This window comes from Frankliniella occidentalis, unplaced genomic scaffold (assembly GCF_000697945.3).
Source record: "Frankliniella occidentalis isolate FOCC.00 unplaced genomic scaffold, Focc_3.1 Scaffold220, whole genome shotgun sequence".
In the NCBI taxonomy this organism is placed as follows: domain Eukaryota; kingdom Metazoa; phylum Arthropoda; class Insecta; order Thysanoptera; family Thripidae; genus Frankliniella; species Frankliniella occidentalis.
The window spans coordinates 408,158-417,261 of record NW_026267346.1 but is presented as its reverse complement, the minus strand read 5'-3'; the positions used below and the strand labels follow the sequence as shown (position 1 = coordinate 417,261).

The window sequence follows — 9,104 nt, the reverse complement described above, 5'->3', positions numbered from 1 at the left end:
CAAGAAAAAGGAAATCTGGCCTTCCCTAGGGAAGAGCCAGATTCCCTAATGTGTTTCCCCATCACATGCAGAAAAATGGTGGAAGACCCGGAAGCTGTACTCGAAGAGGATTGGTACCTTCATCACCCCATCACAGCAGGGGAATACATGAACTTGCCCAGCACCTCCAAATTCAGACAAGCATGTGAGAAAGATTTAGACTTCTTGCCACAGAAAATAAGGCAGCATTATGCCAGCCAAGCTTTCATACAGCCTATAGTGACAAGAGAATTCCTGTCGAGTGACAGTGACGAAGAAGAAAGTGTTGTCAGTGTAGCAGAGAAAATGCTACCGGAACTGACAATATCAGATTCAGACTCAGAAGAAAACATGATAGAGAAGAGAGAAATAGAAATGGAAATGGAAGAACTAGAGGCAGAAATAAACAAGGTAGATGTGGCGATGGGAGAGGATGTGAGCATGGAAATAGACAGCAGAATAGAAGAGATTGAGAGCAAGATGCAGGAAGAAGAGGCAGCAATTAAAGAACTAGAGAAAAAGTTAGAGGAAAAACGCTCAAACAAGGAAATAATTTGTGGTGGATTAAAACTAGACATGCCATGGAAGCTCGTGCCACTCACCTTGGAAAAGCCTACTGGCAGGAAAGAATGGTTGGACAACCTCATTCAGCAACGTGAAGCAGAGAAGGGTAAATGGAAAATCCACCCACTCGACCCCAGGAAAAAGTTAAGGTGCAGAAAGTGCAATGGACGTTACCACCAATCCAGTGAGTGCACCAAGAAGTGACATGCTTTAAACGTTCAGAGTTCAAAGTGCCAACCTAGTTGTTTAAGTTTTAATCAAATCAGTCCTGTTACAAAGTCGTAATCAATTTTCAAGTGTGACTTTAAGTTTCAAATATTAATCAAGTACGACCAAAATGTGTTCACTGTTGAAGTACCAAAATAACTGTTGTCAAAAGACTGTAAATCATTTCTATTCTCAAGTGCAATCAAAGCGTTTCCTTTTACTTGTGATAAATTGTGTTGTTGTGCCAAAGCAAAGTGCTGTGTAAATGTTAAGTGTTCATGCTCAAGTTTGCAATAAAAATCAATGAAAAGACAAGGGAGTTTCAATCCAAACACCAAAAGTACAATGAAAACTATATTCTGAAGTAATCACAAGTCATACAAGGAAGGAACTGGACTCAGTAAATCACATTTCATTAAGCTTAGAATCACATTGGAACATTAAACGAACTAAGCTTAGAATCACATTGGAACATTAACACGAACTAAGTTTAAAAGCACATGGCAAATCAGAAGAATCACATGTCATTAAGACGAGATCATAAGTTAAAAAACTTGACTCCAAGAAACGCCAAATTTAACAACAGAAGTTCATTAATAAAATTAGGAACAAACAGACTAAGACTCGTAAAAGTGAAGAATTAAAAGAAAAATTAAAACCAAAGGAGAACACATCTGAAAATAATAAAGAAAGTTGTTAAGGAAAGAAGTTTGAACCAAAGCCAGAAAAACAGGCAAAAGAGAGAGAAACTAACCTCACTCCTCGCGAGCCACACCGTCCTCTTCATAACCGGCAGCAGCAAAACGAATGAGTTCAGTCTGCAAGGAGAGAAAAGTAAACATTGAAACAACAACAAACAGCAAAAGCAGCAACAACTAGAGGCGCGAGGAACGGGGACGCACAAAGGGCCAGCCTAGGCAGCGCGCGCAAATGTACTCGCTGTGAGCGCCGTAGAGGAATTCAAGGTTGAATTTTAGCCTTTTGTACACCATTGAACCATCAAGTACAAAGTCGGGGGCAGCGTAAGGTGCGCAAGGCCCACATAATAAGACAGACTCATCATCCTCGGTTGCACAGTGATAATAGAGGAAAACCACGACCGACATGACGAAAGCGGGGCGGGAGCACAGAAAAACCGTTACAGTGGGAGTTTGAAAACTCACCTTGCTCATCGTCGCTGACAAGGTCCACGACTTCAGGTTCCAAGATGCCATCCTCGATGTCCTGAATAACGGCAGCAATATCATCGATATTGAGGACTGGGAGAGCCGCTGGAGGAGCGGGAGCCGGGTAATACACCCCGGGCGGGGGAATTTGAGGCATAGGTGCAAGCATAGGGTAGCCACCAGGTCCGTACTGCTCCAAAATGATCTGATCAAATAAAGACACTTGGATAAGCACCAAACCTAGACCCTAGACCTTACAAAACACGAAAAGTTAACAGAAGCACGGAAACTCACGTAACATTTCTCCAGACAACATCCACATTGGTAAAAGAGCTCATCCTCCATCAGAAGGTTGTCGAAAATACCACCAAATTGGGTAAAGGATGGGGTAGCCACGGCCCAGTGACGGCTCAGCATAGTGGGTTGGACGCATTGAACACAGATCTGGAAAAATCACAGGGTTTCAGGACCCAGAAGCACTCGAGGGACGCCGGCCTGATCCGGACAAAGGACGCCGGCCCGACAATTCCAGAAAAATCAGGAAAAGGGGCCAAAATACTTACTTTTCGTCGAACATTATCATTGAGGGTGTACCCCCAGAAATGTTGCACGAGAACTTTGGTGCACATGATGGAAATTCAAAGGGTCTACCGCGGAAAAACTGAGGAGAACACAGGAGGACGACCGGAGCTGAAAAGCCGTTAAGCCAATATGGCGCGTGACGCTGGAGGGAGTTGCCGCCAAACCGAAGCGTCACCACGGAAGGAGGGGAAAAGGAAGGAGTGGGGGTAACCCACTGCGCATGAGCGGCGCACGCAGTCGAGTATGAGAATAAAAGAGGAACGCCGCCAGAACACTCTGAGCAGGCGGAGAGAAAGGACGGCTAGCAGAACAGCACTAGCCGAGAAATAAAGTTCTAAACCAAGGAATTGGATAAAGGACCAGAATAATTAAACACGTCAAGACTCAAGACAACGCTGGAATCAAAGGAAATCACCGATCAACGCAGGCAGAAGAAGATCAACGCTGGATTAGATACACGGAGCATCTTTATTTTAAAAGTTAAGTATTCTTAACCTTCAAGAGGTTAATAAGAAACGTGGTAGTGTTCAAAAATCAAAGGTGTCACGTAGATAGGTCTAGTCAGTCGTGTAGGAGACACCTAGGGCCAGTTAATTACAGCCCAAGGCAAAGGTTTAAGTGGTCGACAAATACTGTTCCAGGATTATTTGTGTGTTTCAGGTACACTGGTACACCTTTTTCCCACAGCAAGTTCACATCAAGATTAATTGAATTTTTAAAGGCATGGAACTCCGTGGTTGATCTCCTGAATGGATTTTTAAACTACTATTGATAGCAAGTTGATAGTGGTCCGGCAAGGAATCATACTAATGCATTGCTACATGCTAGGAGGGAAGTCAATTTCTTTTTGTTTGCACACCGAGCCAGACTAGTAGGTTTGAATAAGCCGTAGGTTTGGCAAAGTGGAAGTTCACAGGTTTAATTAAGTTGAAATTATTTAGGATTTGTTCATTTATTTATCAACAATGTTTAAAAGTAGAGTCAGTTCAATCAATTTGTACGTTAACGTCCAAGTGTATTGTATGAAGTTCAAGGCGAAGCTCTTGTGATTGTTTAAATTTTCGGAGCATTTTTAGGGAAGGGTTCTAAAAAGAAGGGAGTAGTGTAGTATTATGGTAACATTAACCTAACCAGGTTACAGCAGAATACCCTCAGTCACGGCCACTAGTGATCACTATGGAGGCGACACCTACACTCAGACCCCTGAACCTTTAATTGTTTTACGATCGCCTTGTTCTTCTTGTTGTTATGCCAAACAATGAATAAATAGAGGCGCGAGCCTTCAACTCGTCGCCATTTACCACTCATGCGATCTGTTGTTCACATGATCTTGGCTCTCCCAAAACCCCCAATACTACATTATTATCCTTCCGATACCTGCTTTTGGCATCATATAAAACCTTACTTATTGTCTGTCTGACTGTGCCACGAGACAACGGTTCATTTTCCATGGTCAAAGTGGTATTAATTTGATCGCACATCCTTTCGCATTGCTCCTTGTCTTGAATTCTTTCTCTTATTCTTGCTTGCTGCTTTGTTATTTCAAGTTTTGTCTTAACATCATTGGCTTCATCAAAGAACTCTGGGAAAAAGAAACAAGTTTTGACAATACCAGAAAGAGATAAAAAATAAGATAATACCTTTACCAAATCAGATATGTGCATACCATTTAACTTCTCCACACAATCTTCAGGGAAGATTTTGTCTTGTTCCTCTGTCATACATGTTTTATCAAACCATAGATGAATCAAATCTTTTTCAGTAAAAATTCTGTTTAAAATGCTTTCCATTTTCCACTTTAGAGATTCACTTTTCCTCCACACAATCTTTTCAGCCCACTCTCGGTCCACAAGTCTAGTGCCTCCAAGATCAACCTACAAATATTAAAAACATTGTTGATTTATCGTTTAAATGGGAGTGCAAAGCATTTTCTTTAAGTCAAAAGAATACCATAATTGATTTGCTGCTGCTGCCAGTTGCCTGGGACCACTGCCCTCCTTGAAATAACTGTGCCTTAAGATCTTGCACTGTTGCGTGCAAACTCTACATTGGGAGAGAGTAAATAAAAGTAACTGTTCAGAAATCATGACATTGTTTATAAAGCAAGTCAAGAATGTACTTGTATGCGACGTACCTGGTTCATTTCATTGAACTTACTAACTTCTTCAGTTAGCCTTTCCAAAGTCTGAACAAGAAAAGGAAAATATACATAAATATGATTTCAATGTTTAATAGTAACACAACACATAAACCTTGCCTAACCTGATTCATTCCTTTCATTACTTCTGAACCACATGTAAGAGGAGAGCAGAAACAGCCGATATCTCTAGTCTTTTTAGTCTGAATACAGGAAAGGAAATATGATCATCTTTAGTAATAAGTCTTTACAGCTTAACTAAATAACACAACAGCAAACAAAATAAAATGTAACACAAGAGATAAATACCTCTACATGAGAAACAATCTGATTGGGTAACAGTTCATTAGCACCTGATTTTGCTTCCTTTACCTCAGCACTTTCATCATCAGTCAATGTATCACCATTTTTGCCATCTTTCTGTTGAAGGAACAACAATGATCTTTAGCAAAACTCAAAAAGAAAAAAAAACACAACAGCAAATAAAATAAAATGTAACACAAGAGATAAATACCTTGGAAAACAGATTATTAGCAACAATTGAGTTTTTCATCTTATTAACCTCAGATATTTCAGGAGTCAATGTATCACCTTCGCCATCATTCTTTTTAATATTTTCTACTTCTTCTTCAGAAATTGTACTTTCATTGTGAGTTCCCGTTTTCTCCTCATTACAGCTCAGAGGATCTTGAGGAGTTGCATTATTCAGCTTCAATAATGACTCATCGGGTTTGGTCTTCTTATTGACAGAACTCTGCAAATTTTAAGAGCATATATATTAAAAGACACTAAAGCAAAGCCAACATTATCAACAGGTAATAGGTGGCTCCAGTTCAGTTGAACAAGCAGTCGTAATAACCCTTTTTGAAGTTGAAGTTGAAGACTATACAAAATTACCTTACTGGTTGGCTGATCATCAGTATGAACCCGCTTTGTACCACTGTCCTTCTTGGGAATCTAAATAAAAACAGAAATGTTAAGTTGGTTAAATAAATTAATAAAAGCAACAATAAATTACTATGATCTTAATGCTTTTATTTTTGCTAGAGTTCCCCAGAGTACCTTCAGAGACGCTAAGTTATTGCGGGTAAAATTTATCAGAGCCACTTCAACTGCTCTTTCAAACAGAGGCTGAATATTGAATGAATATATCTTAATCATAATTAGTTCATCAAAGTAAGAGCAGATACAACAAAATAACTACACTTCCTTCATAGTTAGAGAAAAAATAGAAGCCAAATCTTTAAAAGAGCATTACAACACTAACACATTGTAAAAATGCCCTGCAATTAGATTCTCTCAAGAACTAAAATCTGTGAGATTGAAACATTACCTCTGTTCTAGAAGAAGCCGACCCAGATGCTCCAGTAACAGGCTGCTTTGAGTTACGAATATACTTTGAACTTAAACTCTTGTTGGCTGGCTTAATCACTTGCTTCTGGAGTAATTCAAAAATAGATAATGACATAAAGCTCTGATTTCTTACAAAATATGTCATGTACTCATAAATGGTCACACCCAATACTTACCGAATTGCTTGATCTGGACTTTGACTCTTTCTTAAGCTCAAAGAAGGCAAAGTCTTCTGATTGGGTCATGTTGCTTTCAAAGCGAGCTGGCTCGCACCGTGGAATCTTTCCGTTTTTAACCACATCTGAAATTTCTTCTTCACTTTCTGAAACCGAAAGTACAGAGATTTAGAAAGAGGTTAAGATTGTTCACTATTTTAGTCAACACACATGTTCAATAATAAGGAAAATTTTAAGGCTAACCATCCAGCAAACACGAAAAACTAACCTTGAGTCATTTGACTGGGTTTTGACGTCAAAGAGTGACTTTCTGTCTGAATTTTGAATTGGCAATCACTAGCACTCACTTTGACTTCTAAAACCAGTCAGATGACTCAAAATGCAGTGTTTCGAGTTTACTGGGATGGCCGCACAAGCAAAATGACAGAAACTACAATGTCTCACCCAAGTAACACAGATCCATCAATAATTAGCAAATTTTGTAGAAAAGTAGCCTCACTGACATGTCATAACTAAATTGAATTCCACAATCTGAAATATGGTGATTAATTGGCAGTAAGCTACTCACTGCATTTAGAACATATTGAGCAATTATCGATGGATTTGTATTATTCGGACAGTACGATGTAAGTGATTCTCTTACCTGCCAAAAATATTATCTTGCACTTCACCAACTTTAATATACCGGATGGGTCGGGCGTCTTAATTCCATAGACATGCCCATTGGAAAAGGACTTGGGACCCTTTGGGGCAAATTTTTCCAAATCGTAATTGGTAACTATATACATGTCCACGACTTTGGCAGTTAATCGCGTCTCGCCTCCAATGAGGCGCACGTAGGCGTGTGAAGGTGCCATATTCTTCAGCTTTAACTTTTAGTTATTCAGCAGGAGTTTATCTCGTTGGACCACCACTCTCTACGATGCTATACGATGACGGTTGAAAATTGCGGCGCGGTGCCGTTTCTCTCTCCAGAACCTGCCACCAACCGAGTCAAAGTAAGGTCTAACGTGACATTTGGAAGGTTCAAAAAGACTCCGCATAAAATAAACAAAACTCAAATAATTTTCAATTTACAAAAACGTGAAAATATTTTCAATATTTTAAAGATATACGTGGCTTTGTTCTGTTGAAATATTTTTTATTTGAAATCAAAGTTGAACTTGTAGTTGGTTGTCATGTTCACTAGGTGAGTCAAGTCCGCTATTTTCTTTTCGATTCAAATAACTAAAGTTAAGCTATTTCAAAAAATCCGGGAAAGCTTTATTATTTCTTTGCTTTGTTTTTGTCTTACGAAATTTCCAAATAGTTGATTTTTTGAGTAAATCTAACTACAATGCCGTCATACGATGCTCCCGCCGAAGACCGTGAAAAGCGGAAAGTGTGACATTAGGAAGTGAGAAGTGGAAGTTATAGTCGACCACTGTCCTCGTCATGCACGACGAACGACGAATTGCACGAATTCGTCCAAAACGACGACACCTTGGGAGGAATGTGGGAAATAGGTGGTGAATACCGGGAAATAAGATAATAAATAAAGTTCGAAAATTTGTTTAGAAAATAGTATTCATGGGGAGGGCATTCCCTTCCTCTCCCCTCCCTCCCACCCATGTAAAATTAAGGTGCTGTGCTATGAACCATTGAAATATTTTTGGGATAGTCTGTCCGTTGAAAATAAAATGGTTTTAGATTAAATTCTACAAAAAATGAATCATTGTTTACTAAGCATTAATGCCCCGTCCCGCATAACCTCGACCGCGGTCAATGTTTTGTGTCGATGCATCGATATGTTGCCTGAAAGATGAAAGATGAAAAACTTAGAAGTCGCTATTTGTTATGCTGTACACTTGGGTTTTTCCTCAAGTTCAATCATTTTACTTGTTTAGCTAGTTTTCGTAAGTGGAAAATATTTATACCAAGCAACTATGTATATGACTCTCTAAATGTTTGTTTTTTAAAATTTTGAGTTCAAGACTCATGACAAGCAAACTATTCTTTAATATTTTAATCGAAACCTCATCTTTACGATAACAACTGATCAACAATGCGTTTTGCATTATCGTTGACACTTTACCATGATTTTCACCTGTGAATGAACAGATAGAAAGAAAAAAACACCGACCCTAACATTCAGCATCGCGTTGACGTGACGGAAAGCAAAAGCCTTGGTGTGGGCAGAAATCATGGTTTCCTAACCTAACGCTATCGTGACCGAATGTTTCGGTCGGCAATTTTTTACTGTTATCAACACATTTAGATATAGAACTCATGGACTTACTACTATAAAACACGTGCATAATGCATCTGTTCATCTCTTCAGATGATACAGCTCATCTCGTGCCTATTTTGCTATGTTTTGGAGGAACCTGGACTAGTGCCTTACATTTTGTTGTTATTTTTAGCCCGCCCTTCTGCTTTTAAATAAAAGCATTAAAGCGGGCTTAGGGGCCATCCATTAAGTACGTCCGAGCTCAAGGGGGAGGGGGGAGTCTTTTAAAAAGGGATGTCGTTGGACGTGGGGGGAGGGGGGGCATGCGGGCAGTCCGGACGTCCGATTTTCATATTAGGATACGGGGAAATTTGGGTTAAGTTTCGCTGCGGTTTGTATTCCAGCACTTACCAATGTGACTTTTTTGTGTTTATTAAATTCTTTGGAACCACCCTAAAAACTTGACATTTTCTCAATGGCTATAATAACTAACGAAAAGGCACATTTTTAAAAATTAGGGGTATAATAAAGTCAAAGCGGACGTCCAAAGGGGGAGGGGGGGTTCGACGAAAACGGACATTCATGGACATGGGGGAGGGGGGGTCCAATTTAGGGCCAAAAAACGCGGACGTACTTAATGGATGGCCCCTACCTGCCCTATCGTCAGGGTCGGCACGGTGACACACTTTCTG

General features: G+C 39.7%; 2 protein-coding genes across 2 annotated transcripts; both read right to left on the bottom strand.

The window, feature by feature from the left end:
• Positions 1 to 447: 447 nt before the first annotated feature.
• On the bottom strand, positions 448 to 2,863 carry LOC127750610 (uncharacterized). Its single transcript, XM_052272719.1, has 4 exons — positions 2,250 to 2,863; positions 1,953 to 2,160; positions 1,544 to 1,607; positions 448 to 1,463 (listed from the first exon to the last, which is right to left on the bottom strand). Exons 1-3 carry the CDS (start codon positions 2,370 to 2,372, stop codon positions 1,603 to 1,605), a joined length of 336 nt encoding a protein of 111 aa, XP_052128679.1. The 5' UTR covers positions 2,373 to 2,863; the 3' UTR covers positions 448 to 1,463; positions 1,544 to 1,602.
• Positions 2,864 to 3,492: 629 nt separating this feature from the next.
• LOC127750609 (uncharacterized) lies at positions 3,493 to 7,775 on the bottom strand. Its single transcript, XM_052272718.1, has 10 exons — positions 6,204 to 7,775; positions 6,008 to 6,112; positions 5,572 to 5,631; positions 5,189 to 5,428; positions 4,984 to 5,094; positions 4,800 to 4,877; positions 4,672 to 4,722; positions 4,488 to 4,580; positions 4,204 to 4,411; positions 3,493 to 4,119 (listed from the first exon to the last, which is right to left on the bottom strand). The coding sequence occupies exons 1-10, from the start codon at positions 6,270 to 6,272 to the stop codon at positions 3,842 to 3,844; spliced, it is 1,293 nt and encodes a 430-aa protein (XP_052128678.1). The 5' UTR covers positions 6,273 to 7,775; the 3' UTR covers positions 3,493 to 3,841.
• Positions 7,776 to 9,104: the final 1,329 nt, after the last annotated feature.

Bases quoted from the DNA above. Each gene is read 5' to 3' on its own strand.
- LOC127750610 (XM_052272719.1), bottom strand. From the start codon at position 2,372: ATGCTGAGCCGTCACTGGGCCGTGGCTACCCCATCCTTTACCCAATTT. The intron at 2,161-2,249 runs GTGAGTTTCCGT...TTATTTGATCAG, and splicing joins GTTGTCTGGAGAAATGTTAC to ATCATTTTGGAGCAGTACGG.
- LOC127750609 (XM_052272718.1), bottom strand. From the start codon at position 6,272: ATGACCCAATCAGAAGACTTTGCCTTCTTTGAGCTTAAGAAAGAGTCA. The intron at 5,632-6,007 runs GTAATGTTTCAA...GTTTTTATTTAG, and splicing joins CGGCTTCTTCTAGAACAGAG to ATTCCCAAGAAGGACAGTGG. The intron at 4,878-4,983 runs GTATTTATCTCT...TCCTGTATTCAG, and splicing joins AGATTGTTTCTCATGTAGAG to ACTAAAAAGACTAGAGATAT.